The sequence below is a fragment of the Larus michahellis genome, chromosome 2 (genome assembly GCF_964199755.1).
Source record: "Larus michahellis chromosome 2, bLarMic1.1, whole genome shotgun sequence".
NCBI classification, from domain to species: Eukaryota; Metazoa; Chordata; class Aves; order Charadriiformes; family Laridae; genus Larus; species Larus michahellis.
In genome coordinates, this window is record NC_133897.1 from 47340559 (window position 1) to 47352782 (window position 12224).

At 46.1% G+C, this 12224-nt stretch overlaps 1 protein-coding gene across 1 annotated transcript in view; it reads left to right on the forward strand.

Annotated features, from left to right (window-relative positions):
• Positions 1-12224, forward strand: part of SH3BP5 (SH3 domain binding protein 5) — a 52770-nt gene that overhangs the window by 37364 nt on the left and 3182 nt on the right. Inside the window, exons 5-7 of the mRNA XM_074575161.1 lie at positions 4446-4576; positions 7805-7847; positions 10071-10290. Coding sequence (XP_074431262.1) covers positions 4446-4576; positions 7805-7847; positions 10071-10290 — 394 coding nt within the window. The remainder of the gene's footprint in view (positions 1-4445; positions 4577-7804; positions 7848-10070; positions 10291-12224) is intronic.

A 12224-nucleotide genomic window follows, 5' to 3' on the forward strand; every position in this document is an offset into this window, starting at 1 on the left:
TGATGAGCTCTTAAGATCCCTGGAGAAGTACTGTTCGCTGTTATCCCTTGGTTTATCAGGTTTTTGGTAACTGCAGCTTGTATTTACAATTTGGAGAAAATGTTTTTGAGAAGTGGAATGGTGTTGCCGATCTGCTAGTACCTTGAATTATAATGCTGCAGTTGGGGGTGCAGAGCGCAGGGCTATAAAAGGGCCAAAGGACGGAGAATTTTGGCGTGATGAAGGAGAGAGATCTTCACGTTTATACTCCTGTTGAAAATCATTAATAAATGCGTACAAAAAGAAAGGGCTGACAGATGTGCTACCTCAAGTTTGAGACAAGCTGGAACAGAAAGGAAGATCCTTCATGAATTTCAAGAGCAATTGCTAATTTCTAATTGCCGATGCAATCTGCAATCTTAAAAAGGTTCTGCTTTTACAGTCTTTCCTGAGATGTGTTCAGTTCATAAATTCTGGCAGGGAGAAGAAATGTTTTGGCTCTTGATCATGAGACATTTTAAAAAGGAAGGGATGAGGGGAAAGTGAAGAGGGAGGAGACGCGCTCCCTCTTGGTTTAATTTGGCTTGTGAAGCTCCCTTTGATATTACACCATGAAGTACCATCTGTCAGTGTAAAGTGCGTGGGTACTTTCGTGATGTAGAGAGAAGAGATGCTTCTTGCAGACAGAAATACCTGGAGAAAAAGAGGGGAAAGGAGAAATCTGTGAAAGAAACAACAAAAACATCCATGTCCTTCCCCATCCTCATCTCTCTGTCGCTTCACCCTGGAAGTGCAGGGTTTAAATGTAATCCCTTGTATTGTTGATTCTGTCCTCCTGGTTTATTGATCTTGCATTGTCTCTTACCTCTTTTATGTTGAATTCTTCCCCTAAAAGAGACATCAATTTAATTTTTTGAGAAAGAAACAGTTGTCTAGAGTAATTCTCTGGCTTAGATGGTCATATTTGCTTAATTTCACTGATAAATTTTTCTTTTGCATCTGTTGTTATTAGTAAAATTTTGTCTGGAATCCATGTTTGGCTTCAAATCATGCAAATTTTTTGCGAGGAACAAAGCTACTTGTACAGACTTATTCACTGAAAATACATGCTCTACACCGGCCGTCCTTTCCCAGACGTCTGGGTTGGAAGTAGAGGGTAGGGAAGGAGAGAAGAGGAACTGATTGATACCTGTGTTGGGTTATTTTGTTTGTTTTGTTTTCCGATAGTTGTATCTTGTAGCCTGTGCTACCTGGAAGAATGAGTTCTGCCTGGAATAGGTGACCTAGGAATTAAGGACAGGTGTGGGCTACGGAAATGTCCAGTGAATGTGTGGGCATCCTAGAAGTTCGCCCACTCTGGATGTTTTTGTGTAAGAGTACGTCCCCTGCTCGCCCCGAGGGTATGAATGGCAGGTACAATGTAAGGAGGAGAGGTGTGTCTTGAGCAGTCTTAACTTGAAGAGGTGTGATCTGCACTTTTATCTCTGCCTTTTTCTGAGTGATGCTGTTGCATCTGTGATGGCTTAGGAACATCAGCAAGGCTAGGCTAGTGGTAGAAGCACAGTGATTTTTATTAGACAAAACAGCTTATTCGGTAACTGTGACCAAAACCTTGTTTACAAGTCCACACAAGACTGCTTTTTCCTAAAGTCTGTATTATTAGGTCTGATAAAAAGTACTTCTTTCCCACACAAGCCTTGTTGGTCGTCTTCTAAGACCTTTTTAAAAGGTGAGGGGTTTCCCTAGCTGGTCTTACGCTGAACCTCCCAGATGTAGAGGTGGCAGCATGGTTTGCCGTCTGCTTCTGTCCACCTGCCCTAATGGACAGCTTCTCTGTTTAAAGGCCGTTTTGCTTCTGTGGAGGTGATTTTTGATGATCTTTTAGTTTCTTCTTGTCTGAATGAAATGCTTAAATGCATCTTGGCAGGTGATGGATCTCCACAGAGATACCTCACACTCTTCCAGGTATTGTCCTCATCCTCAGGTATGCACCTGGAGCCGCTGTCCCCAGGGAAGGGGACAGACTGTCTCTGACCTCTCCACAGACCTGTGTGGGTAATGCGAGCCCCATGACAGAATGCCCATAGGAAAACAAGGGAGTGGGAGGAGATGGTTTTCCTTACATCACTGATTTCTCAAAAGGATGAAGTATACAACCTTTTCTTTTTTTTCTCTTTCTGGAAAGGGTAATGAACGTGGGTATATATGGCTGGCAGCAAATTCCATATTTTGTCAGATATTTTGAGGCGTTTACGATCTGTCATCCTCAAATCCCAGTGCTGCAGGGTTCAGCATTTCTGTGATGTTTGATACAAAAAGTGTGCAAAATCAACATGGTACTGGACATCTAACCTGCTTTATGACCCTGATGCTGGTAGTACTTATCATCCCAGATATCAAAGTTGATGCTAATTTTGCCCCAGGAATGGATGTGAGGGATTGACATTTAATTGAGCATTGGCAAATTCCAGCTGCTCCATTATTTTGTAGCTTCCAGCATTTTTAAATTGCAGTTTCCTTGCCGCACTACAAAGAAGGCGAACCAGCTTCTGTGCAGTCTTTGGAGACTGCATTTTAATTTGAGACACTTCCATGCCAAAACCAGCCTTGTCTGACACATGTCACTAGGGAAAGTCATTGCATCAACTTAGCTTTTGAACAGTTGTTCAAGGTAAGAGGCTGCAGCTTGTTTTCAGGATGCAGGAGAGAGCCTGTTATGAATCTGATAGATGATTTTTTTTTTTTGACCTTTCTTTGAAAGTGGGTGCCTTATTTATATATAAAATAGTTAAAGGGTGTTGGAGTTGAGTATATTATTTTATATCTAATCAGAAGAGCCTTTGGAAACCTTTCTGTCTCGTAGTTTGAAGTTCTGTAGCACCTTCTTTGTTTAATAATAAGTGGTGTGGGCAGATGAGCAAAACATTTCTGGCACCAAGAGCTTCTAGTTGACGCTGATGCAGTTCAGCTTTGGTGTGTAGCAGTTTCAGACATCAGAAAGGACAACGTGACAGTTTTCCTGAGAGGAGCAGCACTCCAAACAAGTCAGAGTTGACCGTGCTCTTTTCCCTGTTGTGTTCAGCCTGAGGGCTAGGACACTTTCAAGAAACTAGAGCTTTTTAAGTGAGTTTATTTAAAATCAAACTATCTTGAATATTCTCTCTCTCTGAATCTGAGAGCTCGGATGCATGTTTTGGTGGTGGGAGACAGTTGGAACAAGTTTGCTTGAAGTTGTGGAGTAGTTGATTTCACAGCTGAGACGTTTCATAATCCAGTACTGGAGAAAATCAAGTCCCGCAATTTTTTTTTTTTATGGATACCTTCATAGCTGCAAGAGGGGGAACCTGAAAACTGCCAGCTTTCTCCTCATTGCCAGACCAATGGAGAGGTGTCACCACTTTCCTTTACTGTAAACATATCGGTTGTCTCTCTTTCTGGGTCTTGACAGCTAGTGCATTAAAGAAGGCAAATTTTCTGATTTACACCTCTGACATCTTAAATTTGCGCAATAAAAGTACCCTGGACAGAATTACTGGCAAAGCGTGACTATGAGACACCGGCAGAGCACCTAATGGAAGGACACTTACTTTTCCTGTTGTAGACTCCTAATTGCTGCAAAATGCCACAGCAGTGAGTGTTTGTTTATAAAGCTTTGAAGAAATGATTGTTTGAAGAATTTTCTAGCTTGTGCGTGAGGCTGCAGCCCCAGTGGCTGTCCCTGGAGAGCGGCTGTCCTGCTGGGCCTGGGACTGCTGGGTGTTAAGCATCTGCCTGCCCGGATAGTGGGCATCCTTCCCCCATCTGCATGATAGGGGGAGTCAGCTCAGGGCTCAAACCTCTGCATTTTTGGCGTTGAAACCAGGATTTGCAGCTGGTCAGCTGTTTTAAGAGAAAAGCCGGCTTCCTGGCCTTCTGCAAACAGGCAGTCATTGGACACGCTGTTTTTGGGTGAGTGGTGATTCGGGCTGGACTGCATTTCAGGCCTCCCCACTGCTGTGGTTGGTTTTCAACCCTTTCCAGAGTGGTGGGATTGCAGCCGGGGGCTGAGCAGCCTGTCGTCTCCCTGCTCGGAAAGGCAGGCTCCCGTGAGAGAAGCAGGAGGGAACAGAAACAATGCTCTTAAACGTAACTGGGTGACCTCTGCTAGGGCTGCTCTGCTCCTGAATATCCAACTGCGTTAAAAAATGGACGATCCCAAAATTTGAGACTGTTCTAAACTTCCCGTAAGAGAGATTATGAAAGAAGCCGCAACACCTCTGTCGTAATTAACACAGTGTTTGCAAATCTGACATATTGCTACTCCTTTCAGGAAAGGCTTTTAAGTAGGTTCGCTGAAAGTAATTTTTTCTATACCCTCACTTTCCTGACATGAGCTGATTGGAGAGATTATGAAGATGCTGTTAATTAAAATGATAAGCAATGGATCATTGTGTCTTGCCACTCAGCCTGTTTTTTCTCTCTTGAAGGTCATGGAGGCGGAACAGACCAAAACGAGAAGCGAGTTGGTTCACAAGGAGACCGCAGCCAAATACAATGCTGCAATGGGAAGGATGAAACAACTGGAGAAGAAGCTGAAAAGAGCCATCAATAAATCAAAGTACGTTTTACCTTTGGAGATGAGTTTAGTGGCGAAGTCTGTTTGGGGGAAATACCGCGATTCTGTGGGGTTTTTCAAACTTGTGGAAGCATGTTGCCCTTTGTACCTCTCCCTTTGGGTTCCTGTCTGCATGCAATAGCCTCTAGCACAATTGGTACTGGTATTTGTCCTTGCTCTTGTTGTCCTTCTAAGTGTCTTTTGAGGTGCCTGACTTGATAGACTGGTGAACTAAGTGGGATAATAAACCTTTTCTGGGCATATTCCTCGTCTCGTTCTAGTGCACTGAACCTTTTGGTGGTATGTGTTTTGAGAAACAGGCTCATGGGATTCACATAGATGCTGCCCACAGAGCCGCAGAGCTCTGCGCATAGGTATTTTGCAGCTTAGGTTTGTTTGCGGTTTAGCTCTTATTTTTAGTTAGGAGAGCAACAAAGCAAGTGACAGAAACCTGAAAGGTGCGAGACTTGCATCAGTGTAGCACGCTGTACATCAGACTTGTTTACTTCCTAATGCTGCCCCAGCAAAGCTGTGTGAGAGCTGTTCTTGGGGAAGAAAAAGCACTTCAGAGAGCATAGCTAAGCAGCAAGCGTCGTTAATAAATGCCTCTGCATTTGATGTGCAGTTTTGCTCTGTTGCGTGGAAGTGAAACAGCTTTTTGCTCAGAACCTGTTTGAAATTTTGGCCCCGTTTACAACCAAATCTTAATCCTCTTTATATTTCACAGTCGTTTTCTTTATATTTCCAGACTGTAGCTTGTCTAAACAATCTGCTTGCTGTATTGAGCTTTTAACCCCTTCATCTAAAAATGGCTTTTTGGTGAAATTGGTCAACTAGAAATCTATTTTGGTGGGTGTTTGCTCAATTCGAGAAAGGATTAGCATTTCTTAAGGAAGATTCAAGCACGTTCGCTGAAACAGTGTAGCAGCGTGGCTTGGTAGGATGAGCTGCATGCTGTTTGTCTAGCACTGCACCGGGACTGTGAAAAACATCATGAGATCACTAAATGACAGATTCCTCTGGAGAAGAGCAATGTCTGAGAAGCGGTTTGGCTGCTAGGAGTTCCTTCCTTAAAATAAGATTTAAAATAAAGACCCTGATAAGTTGTCAGTGGTGTCCTACGTACCTTTTAATAACAATGACGGTGCTGACCCTGATGCCCCAGCTGCCTCTCATGTGATTTGCCGGCTTAGTCTTCATTTCCTTGCTGAAACTACCATCATGGGGATGTTGTCCTGTGTCATTCTCCTTAGGACAAGCTGCTTTTCACTTGTGTGGAAGGATCCCAACATGTTCCTTTGTCTCACAGCAGGGCTGACTGCAGCATAGGCCACCTAGCCGGGGTGTTTTGAAGATCCTTTAATTAGGGGTGTACAGAAACACCAATTCTAACCTAGTATTGAAGTGGAAGATGCCTCATGGCACAAACAGGCTTATCGTGGGTGTATCTGAAGTCATACTGTATAGGGATGTTGGAAAGGTCAGTTGTCTGTCAGCGTTGCAGTTTTCACGTAAAGGAAAATTGAAACTGAGCTGAAAATATCAGTGCTGCCAAGTAGCGACATAGAACTGGGAAATGAGGCTGCTGAATTTGCAGCTGCTTGTATGGTAGGGCGTAACTGGCTACTAGCTGTTTTTCAGGAAGGGTTTAATACCAACAAACTGCTCTGCCCATCTCCCTGGATGGTGCAGGAGGGTCGGCTGTAGCGCCTCAGCCTTTCAGGCCCATGTTGTCCATCCTCTCTCTCCATAAACTCGTGGGTAAACACGCCAATTGGGTTGCTCTTTCCCATGCAAAAAATGATTTTTTGCTTGTTCCTTGCTTCAGTCTGGATTAAGGTGCTTAAAGCATTACTATTTGAAAGTAAGACTGGGACAGCCTGGAGGAAAGTGGTTTAGATTATTTGCCATGTAAAGTTGGTGAGTGGGTGATTATTGCATTGTTTTGGTTTGGTCTTGCTTTTAATTTTGTTTCTGGGTGCTTGCTTGCTTGTAAGCTATGAATGTGCGTACGGCTGCATGTTCTTAACAGTCACCAGATCTTCTGGCTCAGTGCCTCTGAGCTGTAGGATAATGAACTCGCCTGTGTTAGCTGGTTTTTTGGAAGTCACTTTCTGCTCTGGTGACTTGGGCAAAGTGCCTTTTGCTCTTCTGTCATCTACTTAAAAAGCACTTTGCTTGACTACGCGATGTCGTGGACTCAGCCAACTGATGACGTAGGACACTGATTGCATCAGTGAGCGATCCACCAGCCCTGCTGTGGCACGGACCGGGTTTCAGTAGTTACGGGGTCGTGGATGTAAGAGAATGAAGTGACCCGAGGAGATGCGAGTCCCTACCCTGCCAGTGCATTGCTTTCTGCTGGCATCGCGGGCCCATCTCTGTGCTAGCGATGAGTGAGGAAGAGTACTTATGTTTGAGCTCCTACACGTTGGGCCATTGGGATGGCATCTTTCTTGTCTGTTGCCTGTAAAAGCGCCTGCTCAAATCGGGGCTTTTTTTTGCTGCCCACTATTATATCGGATCATACTGGCTTGTGGGTTTCAGAACTTCAGAGCTGGAATGTGGTTTCTAGGCTTTGTACTGCACCTCTTGTGTTCCTCTCCTCCTGCAACTTAATAAACAAGTTTTTGTTGTCTGTAGTGGGAAACGGGCTGGGTGTGACACTGTCCGCTGTGGCCAAACTGCTGGAGAGCCGTGCAAGTGGGAGGGAAGTGGCTGGTGGGCCGCCGGTGGGAAGTGCTGTGCCCTTGCATGTGGTGCTCTGATCTCCCTTCATCCCCTCTCCTTCACTGAAAAACCTAAGAACTGCCCCTTCACCCCCCACATCTGAACGTGGACAATTCCAGGTTCACCTTCTGTGGGCCATTTACACGTGCTGTGGGATCAAAAATTAGGCGGATACAGAGAGGATGCCTATGCCTAAAGCTGGACATTGCATTTAAATATCTTGCGGAATCTAGGCCTGAAGGAATTATGCTGTCAGCTCCAAAAACTGGAATTTTGCAATTTGTATTTAGGTCGACAGACCCATGAGAAACAGATATATTAGAGGGGAAAAGGGAGACATTGCGAACACGTGTAGGTGTTCTGTCATCTAGATAGCAGTCTCTCGGGATTACAGTGAAACACAAAATAGTTATGTTAATGCTGCAAAGGCAGCAACTCCCACTCCAATACTCTGCGTTTGGTCCCAGTGATTGTAAACAATTTGTCTTTGTTTTTTCACAGACCTTATTTTGAACTCAAGGCAAAGTACTACGTCCAACTAGAGGTATGTATGTAATTCAGATCCATCTGAAACTCTTACTGCTTACAGTAAATACTGAAATTGCATCTAAAGTGCTCCGACAACTGTGTTGTGTTTCTGTACAAAACCAATTCAATTCAAAACCTCTCGAGCAATTTGCTAAGCACATTTTAAAGATAAAAGACTGAGAGGCTTTGTTTCCTTGTGTGAAATTAGAGTGTTCAAACACTGCTGCTTACTGCCAGACACAAACAAATACGGTTTGACCGTCTTTACTTCTTGTAGTTTGAAGTCTCTGGGGTTTGTTTGTTTGGGTTTGTGTTGTTTTTTTTTTTTTCCCCCTATGTTTTATGCATCAGACTGTTTAACTGTGCTTGGGGTACTCTTTTCTGTTCTCTGGTTGGGTCAATTAATAGAAGGAGTAACCCACTTGAAGCGCTCAAACATCATGCAGATGTGAATTTCTGATTTTGGGTTTGGCTGGATAGGCTGACAGAGCTTTTTTTTGGCATCTCCGCACTGCACTCCGTGTGGTGCAACGATGTGCTTGGGCACAGCGCACGCCTTGCAGAGCACGGTGGCCCCAGGGTGTGCACGGGATAGTAATCCCTGCTATTGCAGCCCTTAGTCTTGGAGCTGCCAGGGGTGGGGGAGAGAAATTGCACTAAAAATTCAAATGCAAGGATCGCTCTTTTTCTATTTGAGTGACTTTTGCTGCATGTGGCCCCCAAAACTGGCTCCTCTGAGTTGAAGGGTGGTGGCTGGTGCTGGAGATGTGTGGGATGTGCACAGGGTCTAAGCGGAGCGTGTTGCCTTGCGCTGTTGGCCCCGGGTGCAGGACGGCTCCGGTGGGGCGCTAGGTCAGCAGGAGACTAGCTAGAAGAAAATTCTCATTCCTTGCCTGGGATGCAAGATACGTCCCGTGCCTTTTTTGTGAGCCCTTCTCTGCGCTGCCTGAGATGCAACAGCTCTTTGTAAGCCTCGGAGACTCTGGCGTGCACCTTTTCCTTGCCAGCATCCAGGCCTGGGTTGCCCTTTGCTCCTCTGTTTTGCCTGCCTGTGTATCGGACCTGAACCCTCACCCGTCCTAGGCTGGGTGCTAGCCTTCTGGCTAGAGGCGGCTTTTGAGAAATCCCCTTTTCTCCATGAGCAAAGGCCCGCTGTTTTGGCGGCCTGTTGCTTCTCCACGACAGCTGCTCAGTGCCCTCCTGAAGCACTGTGTGTAAAATATAATACAAAAGACAGCACAGATTGCTTTTAACGTACAGTATAAGTCAGAGTTGAGATAGCTACGGAATCCCAGGCAGCGTTTTACCTTTGGGAGACAGGGTGTACAACGCTTTTGCCATTGCTGTAGAGTGAGGTTTGTGCCCGGGGACACGCAGACTGCTGTATTACAGCTGTCAGGGTTTGAGGCATCCTGCTTTCTGGTCTGCAGGTTTAGGGACCAAGAAGTGATGGTTTTGGTGCTCAGAGGAGAGTGAGGCTTAGCCCCTTTAGGGATGACCTACAGCCATGGTGTGCCCTGCAGGCAGAGGCCGCCAGCAAACCCTCAGGGGTGGTTGTGGGATAAGCAGCGACATAGTGTTGAGAGCTGCGCTCAGGTTAAGGAGAGACCCTGCACATTAATGGAGGGACCCCTGCTCTGTGCTCAGTCAGGGGCCATTACCACACTCCAGAGGCATCCCAGCCCCGGGGTCCCGTGGTTTGCCTTGCTGCTGTCTCCTTCACGAGTGCCACTGCTTGCGCTGGGGCGCTCTTGAATGACGAACCGTCCCATCTCCTAGATGCCAGCCCTGGTTTAGCTTGTCTGTGCAAAGCCAAGTCATGTGCACACGTAACGAAGAACTGCATAATGTGTGTTCTTCGTAATGAAAGCACATCTACTACTACTCTCTGCAACTACCTGAAAGGAGGTTGTAGAGAGGTGGGGGTTGCTCTCTTCTCCCAAGTAACAGGCGATAGGACAAGAGGAAATGGCCTCAAGTTGCGCCAGGGGAAGTTTAGACTGGATATTAGGAAAAATTTTTGCACTGAAAGGGTTATTAAGCATTGGAACGGGCTGCCTGGGGAAGGGGCTGAGTCACCGTTTCTGGAGGTATTTAAAAGATGGGTAGACATAGTGCTTAGTGATATGGTTTAGTGATGGGTTTTGTCAGAGTTAAGTTGATGGTTGGGCTAGATGATCTGAAAGGTCCCTTCCAACCGAGGCAATTCTATGATTCTAATACCTGTCTTCCTTGTTAGCAACTGAAGAAAACAGTGGATGACCTGCAGGCCAAACTGGCCCTGGCAAAAGGAGAGTATAAGACTGCCTTGAAAAACCTGGAGATGATCTCAGATGAGATTCATGAGAGGAGACGGTCCAGTGCCATGGGGCCCCGAGGATGTGGCGTGGGTGCTGAAGGGAGCAATACCTCTGTGGAAGACCTGTCAGCAACTAAACCTGAGTCGGACACCATCTCCAGTGAGTACAGAGCGCTCCCGTGCCTGGGAATATCCCATGGGCATCGCAGGAAATGCTGAGATGAAGATTGCTCTGTGTATTCTGCAGTTTGAAATTTGCTGGCTGTTGTGGGACTGTGGCTAACTTGTTAACGCTTCTCATTATTACAGGAGTTGATTGTATTCTTTGATAGCCAGTTTTCAGTGGGAAGGGATATGAGTTGAAGTGCATCAGCTGTTCCCTTAGCATCACTGTTGGGTTTTTTTGTACAGTGCTGTATGAAAGGAACAAAATTAATGCACTTCAAAGCTTGCTTCTAACTTCTAAGGCAGTGATGCTGCTGTCAGTGACTTGCCTGGGGTGGTCGCAGGCTGTTTCAGATTGTTTGGGCAGGTTGCTGAGGCGGCAGTGCTGTTTGGAAACAGACCTTTTGGATGAAGCGCGTGTCTCTCAGTGCTGGGCCTGTGGCAGAGGGACTAAAGTTGTGGCTACAGCAGCACAGAAAGGTGTGACGCTCGCACAGAGGGCTGTAAGGATGAGCTCCTTTGCACTGCAGGATCTTTTGCCGATATGTGATTTCAGCAGAGCGTGTGTGCTGTGAAGAAGCAGCGTTATGCTAATGCAGCGTACTGAGAGGCTATACAAGAGACGTTTCTCTTGGGTGACAGCAACAACCACTGAGCAAGCTCCAAGCCTAGGTAACCTGCTTTCTGGTGGCACATGGGGACCTTCAGTTGCAAAGACTTGGAACAGTCTGTTGTATTGTGAGCTTGCTTTTGTCCTGGCTAGATGGACACTGCATATGGCTTCCTTTTTCCTCCCTCCTGGACGCTTTCTCCCTTTCTTGATGCAGAAAGTAATATTTTTTTTTTTTTTTTGCTGCCCAGTCCCACAAATCCCGGTTTAATGTGCCTGGTATGTAGAGGCAGAAAGAGCCAGGAAAGTTAATTCGGAGCAGCCAGTTGCTGGCCCTTCTGACCACTGCTGAGGCTGCAGCATGGGCTCATTGAGTTGCACAGTCTGACATAGGTGGAAGAACTCCAGGTTGCACCCAGTGCCAACGCAGAACTGGGTTTCGCCAGGGCAGGACTAGCACCTGCCAGACATAATAACCAAAATAACCTAGACGGGTTAAGCTCTCAATGCATTTTTACGTGTCGGGGGTTTCCACCAAGGCCCTTGTATATCTTCATTTCTGTCTGCTGGAGTTGAATAAAGCACCTCATCATCAGCAAGGGTTTCTTGGCCTTCTGTGTTATGGTCAGTTTAGATGGTGATAAATAACCTACAGTTTAAGTTGTGCTTGTTGGTAGGCTGGCTGGTGTCAGTGCTTCTTGCCAAGCAGAGGACTCCTGTAATTGGAAACATCTTTTTTGTCCACCCTTTTCTCGCTTTCACCCCCTGTGAAGTTATCTGTATCGTTCATGGTATATTGATAAAACACAGCAAGTGGGAAGAAAGGCAGTCTTGGATTTGATGTCCTTCAAAACAACAAACCCCAAACCACGGCAAACTGTCCCTGAGCACAAAGTGCCCTGGAGGGGGCTCAGGAAGGTGGATAAGGCTGGTCCATCTTACGTTTGAAGCTTTTTAGGTCAATTCCACAACGTGTAAGTACAGCTCTGCAATCTGCAAATACAGCAGAAAGAGGCTGAACGTCTCCGCAGTCACCGTGACGGTAGCTGCCTCTGTTGGCACCCTTCATGTCCGAGTGGTGCACGTGAGCCGGGGTAACAGAACGACTATGCTGAAATGTCTCCTTTGAGCCATTTTGTTACCGCTGCCGCTTTGCTCCTGCTGCTCTTTCGAGGTGGTGCTGAGCCTCTCTAACAATGGCAGGAATCACAAGGAGGCGTATTTGAAGATAACCTCAGGTCACTGTAAATGTCTTGCTGTTCGTGGAACTTCTTCAGACCGGTGTGACTCCGGCACGTACTTCTGTTGTGTAGAGGCTG